Here is a 13,845-nt window from a genome sequence, read left to right as displayed (position 1 = left end):
CCCATTGTAATGAATGGTTCCGCATATGGTCCGCAAAAAAAACGGAACAGACATGGAAAGAAAATACATTTGTGTGCAAGAGGCCTAAATTGGAGGGTATGAGATTAGCCCTGATGGGATGGACAGCGGTTGTCATGGTATAAAATGTATGCATTTAGGTTCAAAAATATCAATATATATACATTGTATTTAGACCCCTAATAAATGTTTTTCTATATCTGGGGAAACCCTATTTTATTTATTTAGCATTTTTTGGGATATGTTTTTAAATTCAATAGCCTTTTAGCACCATGGAACTTTGTAGAAACAAAACCTATAATTATGCCGGACACTAGAGGGCAAAATGTTGACCCAACGTTGTAGTGTCAGTCTCCAGGAAAATGGCTGCAGCGCGCTCTCCTTCTATTTCTATGTGTCCTTCGAACCTTCAATTCACGTCAAACAGGGTGTTTCCCTCTAGCAGCCTTTGTGAGTTAACGGATTCTTCTTCGCTATTGGCTGACCCAGAATGGGCGTTGAGTCACCATAGTAACGACCAGCAGCAGGCATTTTTGTGCGTGTTTAGCAGTGCAGAGAAACCTGCTGCGCCGTTCACACCGGACCGTCTGCTTCGCTCCAGGTAGTATATATGGGAATATACCGGGCATTTAGCCTTGTCTTCATAGTTCTGCTGGTTGCGGCATTGCCGCGCTTGTGTTGCCATGTAGGCTAGGGTTACTTGTGGTCAGTGATATGTGACGTAAGTTTCATGTTGCGGTTTTAGTGCGATTTTAGAGACGCAGAATTTTTCTGTTGTGCTTATTCTGCACCTGGAGTCTGTGGGCAGGATCTGTGCCAGTGTGGGTGACCACTGCAGATCACAGGGGGCTGTCACTCATGCTGGGACACTCATCAAGGCACCTAGCCATTGGCTCTTCACATTGGCAGAGTCGTTGCTCACGTGTCCGTGTGCCCATTTGCCCTCTGTCCTTGCCCGTATTTCACATGCACTGCCCGGCTGCCAAAGCTTCTCCTACCAATGGTCAGTGAAAACCACTGACAGAATGCGGACGCCATCCATAGACTTCAGTGGGTGTGTTTCGTCCTCATCATGGACTGACGTAGGCGCTTACGTGGTTTTATCCCTGATGGTCAGTGGGGAAAATAAGGGTGTTAGGCCTCCTGCGCACGGGTGGACGCACATAAGGCCTGTTTCACACTTGTGTTGTTGTTTTCCGGTATTGAGATCTGGCAAGTGTGAAAGTAGCCTAAGATGTGCGCGAATTTCCATGCGGATTTATGTGCATTTCTGAAGCGTATCCGCAATCTCTAACTGCGGATTTCATGCGGTTTTGCCGCAGATCTCATCCTTCCATTGAACAGGGTGAACTCCTCAGCTAAAACCACAAACACAATTGACACGCTGCGGATTTGGAAATTTACACGGCAGGTCAATTCCGCACGTATGAAAGTGTACGTGAGATTTGTGTAATCGCCTACACTTTGCTGGTACGATATTATGCTGTGGTTTTTCTGCACAGAAATCTGCGTGGAAAGAAAACACACTTATTTCTCAGCTTGCACCTTAAGGGCTGTTTCACACGAGCGGATGCCATGCGTGGCATCCGCTCCGTGAATGACAGCCAAGACCCGATGCGGACTGCAGAGGCACGGAGCATTATCAATCATGGTACTGCTCCGTGCCTCTGCAGTCCGCATCGGGTCTTGGCTGTCTTTCACGCAGCGGATATCACGCACGGCATCCGCTCGTGTGAAACAGCCCTAAGAGTTTCTGTCGCCAGAAATACCTAAATTAAACTGGCTGACATCAGCTGAACCTGACTAGCCTATTCCTAGTATTATCGTCCGCACCTGAAGTGATGAGAATCATCTGGAGGAGGGGGTGTGCACGATGCGCAAGCGCAGATCCACGGGTAAGCCAAAATTATAGCACCGCCGCGGGAGACGCGCCCACTTAATGCGCATGCGCGAAACCGTCCGGGACACACTGCGCCTGCACCCGGAGCCACGGCTGGGTAGGAGAGGGTGCGCACGCGCGGCTATATACTCCCGTCGGCCACACACATCAGGATTGCACCGCGTGTGCGCACTCAGGGGTAGGAAGATCTGATGGAACATTTTGCACTGACAAATCTACCTACCCCTGAGTGCGCACACGCAGTGTAATCGTGATGTGTGTGGCCCACGGGAGTATATAGCTGCGCGTGCGCACCCTCTCCTACCCAGCCGTGGCTCCAGGCGCAGCGTGTTTCGCGCATGTGCATTAAGTGGGCGCTTCACCAGCGGCTGTGCTATAATTTTGACTTACCCGTGGATCTACGCTTATGCAGCGCCACATGCCCCCTCCTCCAGCTGATTCTCGTCACTACCGATGCGGCCGCGTCATCGGAAGTGACGAGGGTATAGCATTCTGATAAGGTATAGTATTCTGACAGAACACCGGCCCTGAGTGCATAGTAAATCTCAGGCCTGCACCGTGCCGTATTCGGCGCAGTAAGTAAGTCGGCAGCCAGTGAGTGTCCCTCCTTCACTATGCCTGCGCCGAATACATTTTGAATTTTTTGGGATATGTTTTTAAATTCAATAGCCTTTTAGCACCATGTAAGGCCTCATGCACACGACAGTATTTTTTCACGGTCCGCAAAACGGGGTTCCGTTGGTCCGTGATCCGTGACCGTTTTTTCGTCCGTGGGTCTTCCTTGATTTTTGGAGGATCCACGGACATGAAAAATGAAAAAAAAATCTAAGTCAAGTTTGCCATTGAAATGATAGGAAAAAACGGATCACGGACGCGGATGACAATCTTGTGTGCATCCGTGTTTTTTCACGGACCCATTGACTTGAATGGGTCCGTGAACCGTTGGCCGTGAAAAAAATAGGACAGGTCATATTTTTTTCACGGCCAGGAAAAACGGATCACGGATGCGGCTGCCAAACTGTGCATTTTCCGATTTTTTCCACGGACCAATCGAAAGTCAATGGGTCCGCGAAAAAAAACGGAAAACGGCACAACGGTTACGGATGCACACAACGGTCGTGTGCATGAGGCCTAACTTTGTAGAAACAAAACCTGAAATTATGCCGGACACTAGAGGGCAAAATGTTGACCCAACGTTGTAGTGTCAGTCTCCAGGAAAATGGCTGCAGCGCACTCTCCCTCTGTGTCGTTCGAACCTTCAATTCACGTCAAACAGGGTGTTTCTCTAGGCGCGAGATTTACCATGCACTCAGGGCCGGCAGGAGGATGCGAACGCTGCCTGGCCCTGTCAATCAAGACTTGGAGGGAGGTGACAGAGGTGGGAGAACGGAGCCTCTAGGAGCAGGAGCAACGCACCCCCCCCCCGCTCCTAGAGGGTAATTTGCATATTATAAAAGTTACAGTTATGGAGTAACGGGGGCATGGATAATACTAGGAATACGCTAGTCAGGTTCAGCTAACATTGGCACATCGCTAATGTCAGCCAGTTAATTTAGGTATTTCTGGAGACAGAAACCCTTTGAAGGGAACCTGTCATCAACTTTATGCTGACCTCACTGAGGGCAGCATAAAATAGTGACAGAAATGCTGATGTCAGCGGTGTGTCACTCATCAGCTAAAAGTAAGTGGTTGCTGAGAACCAGCATCTTAATCATTGCAGCCCAAGCCTGGAAAAGAGTCAAATCTACCTGAGAAGAGTCCTGGTTATTCCATAATCTCCTGCTCTCACCATCTGCTGATGATTGGCAGTTCTCTCCTAGGGAGAAAGGGAGAAAACTAGGTAGAAGACTGTCAGCCATCAGCAGGAGAGCAGGAATTCATGAATAACCAGGACTCTTCTCAGGGGGCCGGGACTCTTTTCCAGGCCCAGTCTGCAAGGATTGTGATGTTGGTTCTCGGCAACTACTTACTTTTAACTTATAAATGACAGACCGCTGAAATCAGCTCACCTGTCTCTACTTTAGGCTACATGCACACGAATGTTGTTGGTTTCCGTTCCATTTTATTTTTTTTGCAAATAGGATGCGGACCCATTCATTTCAATGGGTCCGCAAAAAACGCAGACAGCACACTGTGTCAGTATGTCCGTTCCATTGCCCTTCAAAAAAAAATAGTGCATGTCCTATTTTATTTTCTAGTTTGCGGACAAGGATAGGCATTATTACAATGGATCAGCAAAAAAAAAATGATGCTATACGGAACGTCATCCTTTTTTTTGCGGATCCGCAATTTGCGCACCGCAAAATGCATACGGTCGTGTGCATGTAGCCTTATACTTCTGTTAGTATGGGCAGCATAAAGTTGATGACAGGTTCCCTTTAAAATCAGTGGATCCGTGTGCCATCCATGGAGAACAGAGACAGCACAAGGATCCATTGAATTCAATGGTTATATTCAGTTGTCCAGTTTTCTTTCTGCAGGCTGTGGGTCCACTATAGGGTTGGGTGATATCAAAAATATTCCCATGATAACGATATTAAGAAATTTATCACGATAACGATATATATCGCGATAAATACCCATTTAGAAGAAAAAAAACACTTGGGGCCACAAGGAGACGTTACGCACTGTATGGGGGCAGCCACAAGGAGACGTTACGCACTGTATGGGGGCAGCCACAAGCAGACGTTACGCACTGTATGGGGGCAGCCACAAGGAGACGTTACGCACTGTATGGGGGCAGCCACAAGGAGACGTTACGCACTGTATGGGGGCAGCCACAAGGAGACGTTACGCACTGTATGGGGGCAGCCACAAGGAGACGTTACGCACTGTATGGGGGCAGCCACAAGGAGACGTTACGCACTGTATGGGGGCAGCCACAAGGAGACGTTACGCACTGTATGGGGGCAGCCACAAGGAGACGTTACGCACTGTATGGGGGCAGCCACAAGGAGACGTTACGCACTGTATGGGGGCAGCCACAAGGAGACGTTACGCACTGTATGGGGGCAGCCACAAGGAGACGTTACGCACTGTATGGGGGCAGCCACAAGGAGACGTTACGCACTGTATAGGCAGGATGCGGGGCACAAGAGTCACTATACTGCATGGGGCCACCAGGAGACATTATACTGTATGGGACAACAATTTGTAACCCCTCTGCCATCAGTATAATGATGTCTTGTGGCCCCCATACAGTAATGTTGTCTTGTTGCTCCTGTATGGATGCCATCACCATGTGCAGTGCAGCTTGCAGGCAGGGCCAGGGCCGCAGAAGACATAGACAGTACAACCTTTATTTCTGACACCTGGGCCGTTAGAGTCTTTCTAACCGTTAGAGTCTCGGCCAGTGGGCAGAGACTTGAATATGGGAGCGAGGAGGAGCCGGGGGCGGCCGCTGCAGGAAGTAATATGCACGATGTAGTGGCGGGCTGACACAGATTTAGGAGCTGTCAGCACGGATATGACCGCTCCTATGACGTCACCAAATACTGCCGTTATTTGGAAACGGGGATATCGCCGTTTCTTAATACCACGGTATATCGTGGACACTGGTTTACCGCTCAACCCTAGGTCCACAGTATAAAAACAGAAGCATGCTGTCACAGTGTAGGGGGAGGGGATGAACACCAGAATGACAACAGAAGGAAAATGACCAGGAACTAGGTCTCAAGGCTAGGGACAGGGAAATGGTGACCACCTAAGGAAACCCTAAACCCAGCCCTGACTCCTGTCAATATGGATAGACCCTGAAGCTGGAAATATTTATACACCGTAAACCTAGGCCCTAGAAACCCTGAAAATCCCTTAGGATTAGTGACAGGGTCTGAGACTACTGGTTCCTTCCCAGATGAATGAACCAGTGTCTCCCTGAGGCCTAGTAAACAACGAGCAAATGGGAACAACTAAATACCAAGAGAAGCACACTTATCTTCAATAGAAAATGGATGAGCAGGAACTCAGATGAGGACCACACACCAGCTCTTCCAACTCCAGGCAGAGAATATCAACCGCATGGTATGAAGTGTGAGTCCAGACTAAAGAGAGGAGCAGTAATGACCACAAGCTGCACCTGAAACAAGAGGTGTGGTCATTACCAACAACAACACTGCAACAAGTGAAACAGATAGGTCATCTGACAGCATAACGTGCAGCCAGTCTCTCAGATCTTCTACCCTCTGTCACTGGAGGGACAGTGACACATGCGCTCCTTTTGGTCAATTTCTAGACCAGACACACCCATTAAAGTCTGTGGGTTCATGAAAAATCACAGACCACACACGGATGTCCACTTTCACTAAACATTGCTAGGAGACGCCTTTTTCAACTTAGTAACACTTGTAAAAAACAGATGACACATTGAGGGCAAAAAACAGACCTAACATGGTCAGGGATGAAAAAAGACAATATTTTTTCACAGACGGAAAACGGACAATTGAATAAGGCCTAGTAGCTAGCCCCCCCCTCCCCCTCCGTGATGCATACATATATTAAAAAGATTTTTTTTTTTAAAGGGGTTATGCAATGATGATGTAAAAATGAAAATCTCTTTCTAACAAAGCTAGAACCAGCCCTCTGTGGATACACAGATCTCCGCATTTGTTACTTCAATTGCTCTGCTAAATTTATTTCAGGCTGGCAGTTCAGGGGCCTGTGCTTTCTCAGGGGATGTGTCCTTTCCACTGCAGCTCTAACTGTCACAGCTTCTAGCTGTATGATATGGCTGGTGGCAGCTGATGGATGGAACTGCGCATGTGCGACCACCTCAGTAGGTGGACGTGCACATTTACTGTACAAATTAAACAGATCTTTGTTAGGGCTCATGCACATGGCCATTGCGGTTTTTGCATGTTGCCGAACGGAACAGGCGCCAGCCTCTACAGGCATATCGGCATATCCACCGTCGCTTCTAAATCTATGCCAGCTTTTTCGCTAAAAGAGGCGTAAAAAAGGATGAAGGAGATGGGCCTTCCGACTTGTCCCTTCCCCCCCATGACACGCCCACTTTTGTAGACCTGGTGTGAACGGGGAAAATATATAATAATATAGATGTATTTCTGTTAGTAAATAACCCCCTAAATTTCTACTATTTTACATATTATTTCCTGTAAAGAAAGAAAATAAGAACATCCTGAGCCTCCCATCTGTCCGAGCAATGAGCGGCTTCTACCAAGGAACAACCAGAACCTATCAAATCCCAGTCGACCATCTTGACTACAAGTTCATTGAAGAATGTAAAGACATTAAGCATCTTGAAAAGATCTTGAAAATTCTAAGGTAATGCTTCATGTAGCCGGTTACTGGCACAAATGTCAATTTACAATATAGGACAAAAGTAACAAAACGCACCATTGTTTTCATGTACCATATTTTTAAGTGTTTAAAAGGAAACTTCATCAGAAAGGGGTATTTTATTTTAAGGGATCTGTCCCGTGACCACAACTTTGCTCTTTACCCCAAATAATCAGACAGCCATCTGGATAAGTTTTTGGCATGGGACAACCCTATTAGGCCTTATGCACACGAACGTATTTTTATTGTGTGTTCATTCCGTTTTTTTTGTTTTTTTTGTGGACTGTATACGGAACCATTCATTTCAATGGGTCCGCAAAAAAACCGACTCGTGTGCTTTCCATTTCCGTATTTCCGTTCCGCAAAAAAAAAATAGAAAATGTCCTATTAATGTCCGCATTACGGACAAGGATAGGACTGTATTAGGGGCCAGCTGTTACATTCCGCAAAATACAGAATGCACACAGACTTCATCTGTATTTTTTGCATATCCGTTTTTGCGGACTGCAAAATACATACGGTCGTGTGCATCAGGCCTTCAACTCAATATTCATGGAGCGGAGGTGCCCCCAGGCCACATGACCTTCGGAATAAATATTGAGATTCTTCTCCGTACAGTATTAGAATGTATGGGCTCCGATGAGCCGAAGTCAGTTATTCGCGAAGTTGCGCGTGACTTTGTTAAATAACTTCGGTAGTTGATATTTTGAAGTGGAAAGCCACTTTTAAACTTGACACTGAACTGGGCTTTGGTTCTGAGGTACTAGTCAGAACCGAAGCAGAGTTCGTTTTCAAGTTTTAAAGGGAACCTGTCATCAACTTTATGTTGACCTCGCTCAGGGCAGCATAAAATAGTGACAGAAATGCTGATGTCAGCGGTGTGTCACTCGCAAGCTATCAGTAAGTGGTTGCTGAGACCCAGCATCATAATTATTGCAGCCCAGGCCTTGAGAAGAGTCAAATCTATGATTGTTTGTATATTTTGTTTGTGTATGATGATTGGCAGTTCTCTCCTAGAGGGAAATAGAGAAAACTAGGTAGGAGACTGTCAGCCATCAGCAGGTGGGCAGGAGAGCAGGAATTCATGAATAACCAGGACTCTTCTCAGGTGGATGTGACTCTTTTCCAGGCCCCGTCTGCAATGATTGTGATGTTGCTTCTCGGCAACCACTTACTTTAACTTATAAATGACAGACCGCTGAAATCAACTCGCCTGTCTCTACTTTATGCTGCTGTTAGTATGGGCACCATAACGTTGATGACCGGTTTCCTTTAAAGTGCTTTTCCACTTTAAAAAATCAACTACCGAAGTTATTCAACGAAGTCACGCTCGACTTCGCAAATAACTCATTTCGGCTCATCAGGGCCCATACATTCTAATACTGTACACAGACTAATCTCCGTACAGTATTATTCCGAAATTTTAAAGGAAGCGACCTACGGATGAAGCATCCGAAGCTCCCTTCACTCAACACGAGATAGAATATCAGTCTGAAAAAAGGCAGATGACCCCTTTTGATTTTGATGACCCATACTCAGGACAGGTCATCAATATTAGCTCTGACAAGCTCCACGACCTCCGAGTATCCGTGTGCTGTCCGCATTTGCTGCCCCGCTGAAATAAATGCAGCTGCATATGATACGCAAAAAATACGAATTGTACCCGGACCAAAAATACGGTTGTGTTAATGCACCATGAGAACTATGAATCCGTGGAATAGCCTACTTCAGGACATGGTCACAACAGGAGCAGTGGATAAAAAAGGCTTAGATAAATTCTTAGAATGAAACACTTTGGTTGAATTTGCTGGGCTTGTGTCTTCTTCCGTACTAATGTATTTTATTTTGTATCTTCCACACTTACCTCTTAGCTCAGTACTCAGCCCCGTTCTTGGACTGGGCAGCAGTGATGGTCAGTTTGCAGTGTTCGCCAGCGAACACATGTGGGCTGCCATCTTTAGTAAGGTAGACTCACCCGTCCGGCGATGCACAGGTAATGTGTCGGGAGCCGGTCTGAAATCCAAATGCGGTCACCGGGAGCAGGCACTTCTGAGAACAGCCGCTGGGGGGTCTTCATCGGGCTGTTCTCGGAAGTGCCTGCTCCCGGTGACCGCATTTGATTTCAGACCGGCTCGCGGCACAGGTAAGGCCTTACCTGTGCATCGCCGGACGGGTGAGTCTACCTTACTAAAGATGGCAGCCCGCACGTGTTCGCTGGCGAACACTGCAAACTGACCATCACTGTTGGGCAGTATAGGCAAGTCCTCTGTGGCCAGATTTAGGTTTCATGCGCACAACTGTATATTTAATCTATGTGCTATCTGGACTTCATGTGGGTAGCACACTGACCCTTTCTACATGGCCATGCACACACCCTTATATATTACAGTTCTATGTAAATGATGAAACATGTCCTATTCTTGTCTGTGTCGCAGTTGAGAATAGTTCTTTCTGTTGATGGGAGTGACTGCACACGGACGGTATATTTATTTTGCGGATCCTTTTCGCTGTACAACGAAATATGGACATGGCGGTGTGCATGAAGCATAAACGTGATGGGAAAATGTTTGACCTTAGAGGGGGACTATAGGGACACTTCTTTGTTATAGGAAGTATTTGACCTATTCATATTTGAGTGCTGTTAAAGGGATTTTCCAGGAGTGGAATATTGATGGCCTGTCCTCAAAAAAGAGCATCAATATCTGGTTGAGTTCTGACTCCCGACACCACCACCAATCAGAGGAGGCTCTTCATAACAAGCACAGCGCCGTACATTGTAGATTGGCTGTGCATGGTATTGCAGCTCAGGCCCATTCACTTCTATGGGGCCGAGCTGTGCCTAGGCCACGTGACAGATGAACGTGATGTCACTGGCCTAGGAAAAGTGCCACAGTGCTTACTGGAGCACCGCAGCCCCTTCAAACAGCCGATCGCCATAAGCGCTGGGAGTTGGACCACCACCGATCAGATATTGATGACCTGTCCTGAGGATAGGTCATCATATTCTACTCCCAGAAAACCCCTTTAATTCTAGCCACCCATTTCACCTAGTCTTACTCATAGGTGACTAGGTAGCTGAGATTTAGGCTCCTGTTTGCAGTTTGCTGGATAGCTGCTTAAATCTTTCCTGCACAACTGATGTGATAACTGACAGATATGCGGGTCGTATGTTGGGAACAGGGGTCTCATCTGACCTGCCTGATGAGGTGGCCTTTCTCCATTTACTTCTATAGGGTGTTAGGAAAACTGCTGAGCAAGCGCTATAGAAAGGACATTACTAGTATGTACTGGAAACTTTTCTGGGCACTAAATGTATCACCGTTTTATAGGTTGGGGGAGGAAGGACACTACCCAGATCTGACAACATTTTGTGAAAAGAGAATTGAAGCTTTGTCTCCGAATAATCGCTCTCTAAGGAAGGACAAACCACCTGCCACGGCTGCCGACTTCTCCTTGGAAGACTGGCAAGAGATTGATAATGATCTGAAGGTAGGTAGGTCTATTGCATCAGGGTATTTATGTCTACACAATGATAAATGATATGTAAGATGTAAGTCGGCACCACAAGGACCAGGCCTATAGTGTATCCAGTACGCCGTGCTTATAGTCTGTGGTTTTTCAGACTATAAGATGCACTTTTTTTTTCCATCAAAGAATAGTTGTGATGAAAAGTCCCTGCTTCTTATAGTCTGCAGTCAGGGAGGAGATGGCAGTGGCAGGCCTCCTGACTGCTTCCTTAAATAGGTTGACTGGGACATTTAAAAAAATGATGGAGAAGAAAAAGGGAGACTAGGAAATGTGGCGTGCTGGCATGCAGTGATGATGTTCTGACTACCTGCATGTTACTGCTGCAGCCAGTCACTGTCCACCAGTTTGCTGCTGCAGTTAGATGTGGGTGGTTGCAACGTTATCACTACAGATAAACAAAAGAGACCAGTGGGAGCGCCGGAGCTGAATCGGTGCAACAGCCAATGCTAGAATTGTTGTTTTATTGGTCACCACACCTGACCAAAAATATGGAATAAAAAATTATCAAACAGTACCATGCATCCCTGAATGGTATCAATAAAAACTACAGATCACTCTATAGAGCTCTATTGGTATAAAGATAGAAAGTTCTGAGTGTCAGAATGTGACCTCACAAAGCAATCTTTTTATCTATTAACCCTTTTGCTACCAGCGCCATACAAGGACGGCGCTGGAGCGATAGGCAAACATGGCGCCCGCTGGCACGTGCAATGGGCTACATGGCCGGCAGGTTTTTGAAACGGCAGAAACCTTCCGCTAATTACCTCGATCGTCATTATTGGCTTTAGGTGCCATGATCAAGTGAGATCACGGCATCTAAAGTGTCAAAAAATGCCTCCTACCGGCATCCCCTGTGGCCAGTGAGGATGTGGATAATTGCTTTGAATACTCGCTGACGAGGCCCATTCATGCTGCAATTCTTATTTTGACCACCAGATGGGAGGCCAACATAAGAAATGAGTAATAGACAGTAATAAACTCATTTTAAAAATACATAGTTGTTAAAAATGCAAAAAAATTAAATTTTTATAGGCTCATATATGAGCTTCAAAATCATTACAAATGTTTTTAAAAACTTAATTTCTCGCCCAGTTTCCTTGGGGGACACAGAAGACCTTGGGTATAGCTCATCTCCCTAGGAGGCGTGACACTAAGTAAGAACTGTTAGCCCCTCCTCCACAGCTATACCCTCAGCCTGGAGAGAGAGACTGTCAGTTTTTAGCTTAGTGTCCAAGGAGGCAAGACACTCCCTGCTACTGCAGGGCTGTTTTCTCCTTGTTTTAATTTTAGATTTTTACTTTTTTCTTTTCTTTTTGTTCCAGAACATCAGGGACAACAGAGACGCACTAGACCTCTCTGTTTCTCCCGGGGTCGAGCTGCGCCAGTGCCGGTCATCCGCACTGCTGCCTCCCCCACAGAAGGCAAGGTGGATCAGGGCAGCCCAGCTCCCCTACATCCCGCCAGCGCAAGGGTCGCCCGCACGCCAAGTCCCTCTTCCAGCGTCCTGCCACTACGGTGCCAGTAGCTGAAGGGGCGACCCTGCTGGAACGGACCGAGGGTGAAGACGGCTGTGGTGAGAGATTGGCTTCTCCAGCCCTACGTCCCCCCCCCACCCCGGTCTCCTGCGTGCCTGACCCCCATACTGACAGGGCCTCTGGACCCTTTTGTCCCTGCTAGTCCTAGGCTGGCCCCTGGCTGCCACAGGGCGACATTCTGCTCCCTCTCCTCCCCTCCATAGGACATTGGCACCCTTCTCCCTGACAAGAAGAATGCCTGGGGAGCTGCAGAGGTTCGCACCTAGCTGCCCCTGACGTAGGGGTTATGCAGGCCTCCCACCCTCACAGACCCGGTCTCAGGGTCCCCCTCCCTCTTACCGGCCACTGCTTCAGGGCCAGAGGGCCCGCGCCTTGCTGCCCCTGACCCATCACGGGCACCGGTCCAAGGGCAAGGTGGTTGTGGCTGCCGGCCATATGGAGCGCTGTTCTAGGCCAAGGGCCCGCTCCAGGGGTGAAATGGCTGCCGGGTCATCGCTTCCGACAGCGGGTGGGCACCGCGGCCTACAAATGAGCGCTATGCCTCAACAGCCCCCGGCCGACCGTCGGAACATTCCGGTCGGCCGGGCGCCGCAAAATGTTGTTCCCCTCCTGGGCGACACTTCGCGGCAGCGATCCCACTCTATCCGGGTCCCCAGCTCTTCCGGCCCGCGGGGTGGGCACCCGCGGCCGGTATGTGCCGCTCCGTAGGCCCGGCCGGTACTTTAAATACTGTGCGGCCCCGGTCAGCCGGGCGCCGCTAAAAATTTAGACCCCGGCTTCACGGCCTGCTAGGCCGCAAAATTCGGGCCTCTGTTGGAGGGGGCTGGAACTTTTCCGGGCGCGAATCTTCCCGCCTGGAGGTTCCCCCGCCCCCAGAGGATCGCAGTGCCGCCCCCAGGCCGGATCCCTGTTAACCCCTTGGGTACAGGCCGGCTTCCGATGGGCCTGTGTGGCTTTCTGCCTCAGTGAGGCTGGGTTATAATAAATAAATTAAACAAAAAAAAAAAAAAAAAAAAATTAAATTATTTATTAATATGACTTGTGGGCTGCGCAGGACACTGCAGCCTCATCTCAGAGTGCTGCCTGTATACATGCCCCCCTTCCATAGGTGGCATGGTGTCGCGCTCCCCGGCTGCGGCGCTACCAGGGTCATTTCCCCTTCTAGGCGGTTTTTTTTTTTTGCCCTCTCCGCGCTACGGCGCTGGTCAGTGCATGCGGCCTTTTCTGTAGGGTGCCTGCCATGTGCAGGACCCCCCCTCCTGGCGGGATACTGCACTCTCCTTAACTGCGGGTTGGCCTTGTGCATGATCGCCCTTTCATTGGCGGCCTACTGCAGTTTCTCCGGATACGGTGCTGGCCATATGCACGACCACCTTCCATAGGTGGAACACGGCAATTCGTTGCCGGCCATGTGCGTGACCCCTTCCATAGGCGGAACGCTACACTCTCACTGGATTCGTTGCCGATCATGTGCATGACCCCCTTCTTAGGCGGAATATTGCACTCTCATCGGATTCGGTGCTGGCCATGTGCACGACCCCCTTCCTTAGGCGGAACGCCGCACTGTCT

At 48.4% G+C, this 13,845-nt stretch overlaps 1 protein-coding gene across 2 annotated transcripts in view; it reads left to right on the top strand.

Annotated features, from left to right (window-relative positions):
* Positions 1-528: 528 nt before the first annotated feature.
* SPAG1 (sperm associated antigen 1) overlaps positions 529-13,845 on the top strand; it is a 126,430-nt gene continuing 113,113 nt past the window's right edge. The window contains exons 1-3 of one of the 2 annotated variants that reach the window (XM_044292842.1): positions 529-619; positions 7,035-7,198; positions 10,543-10,702. In XM_044292842.1, coding sequence (XP_044148777.1) covers positions 7,077-7,198; positions 10,543-10,702 — 282 coding nt within the window. In that variant the 5' untranslated portion in view covers positions 529-619; positions 7,035-7,076. Of the gene's footprint in view, positions 620-7,034; positions 7,199-10,542; positions 10,703-13,845 lie in introns of those variants that run through there. The other variant, XM_044292843.1, reaches the window with a different exon arrangement.

This window comes from Bufo gargarizans, chromosome 5 (genome assembly GCF_014858855.1).
Source record: "Bufo gargarizans isolate SCDJY-AF-19 chromosome 5, ASM1485885v1, whole genome shotgun sequence".
NCBI lineage: Eukaryota > Metazoa > Chordata > Amphibia > Anura > Bufonidae > Bufo > Bufo gargarizans.
Note: the sequence above shows the minus strand (reverse complement) of the source record. Positions and strands in the feature narration are given on the sequence as shown.